This window comes from Wasmannia auropunctata, unplaced genomic scaffold (genome assembly GCF_000956235.1).
Source record: "Wasmannia auropunctata unplaced genomic scaffold, wasmannia.A_1.0 LD275650.1, whole genome shotgun sequence".
Classification (NCBI taxonomy): Eukaryota; Metazoa; Arthropoda; class Insecta; order Hymenoptera; family Formicidae; genus Wasmannia; species Wasmannia auropunctata.
In genome coordinates this window covers 1-556 of record NW_012087240.1, presented here as the reverse complement: position 1 = coordinate 556, position 556 = coordinate 1, and the positions used below count along the sequence as shown (strand labels likewise).

General features: G+C 37.1%; 1 protein-coding gene across 1 annotated transcript; it reads left to right on the top strand.

Annotated features, from left to right (window-relative positions):
* Window positions 1–6: 6 nt before the first annotated feature.
* Window positions 7–552, top strand: LOC105461893 (juvenile hormone epoxide hydrolase 2-like; the record flags this gene model as incomplete). The annotated part of the gene is made up of 2 exons (XM_011708406.1): window positions 7–213; window positions 383–552. Coding segments are annotated over exons 1-2 (345 nt in total), but the record flags the coding sequence as incomplete, so codon positions are not given.
* Window positions 553–556: the final 4 nt, after the last annotated feature.

Below are 556 nucleotides of genomic sequence, written 5' to 3'. Positions count from 1 at the left end.
CAACAATGTAAGTTAATGCAAATTGTAGCGTCTTGGGTATGCATTCCAATTTTTGCTTAGTATTCAGTAGATGGGCTCTACTGAAAAAAGCATTGAAGAGTTTTTCTTCGTTTTTACCTTGGGTTAAGAAAACTAAGAAGAAAGGTCTTATCGGCCAGTATCTGGCGGAGACTGGATACTATCATATCCAAGCTACGAAACCGGATACAGTTGGTACGCAAAACGTATTTTATATATATGTTATACAAGAAGAATTAGCGTCTTGCACTTATATTATATTTCTGTTATATAAATTGAAATTGCGACAGAGTTTTATCGTATAAAATATGTTAAACGAGCGAAAATCCAGTATCTCTTCAAGCCTGTCGTGTGTATGTTTCAGGGGTCGGTTTAAATGATTCACCTGCCGGCTTAGCATCGTATATCATCGAGAAGTTTTCTACCGGCACAAATGCGTCTTACAAATACAGGGAAGACGGTGGATTTCTAGAGAAATATACGTACGACGAATTGATCGACAACCTAATGATCTATTGGGTGTCGAATAGTATGACTA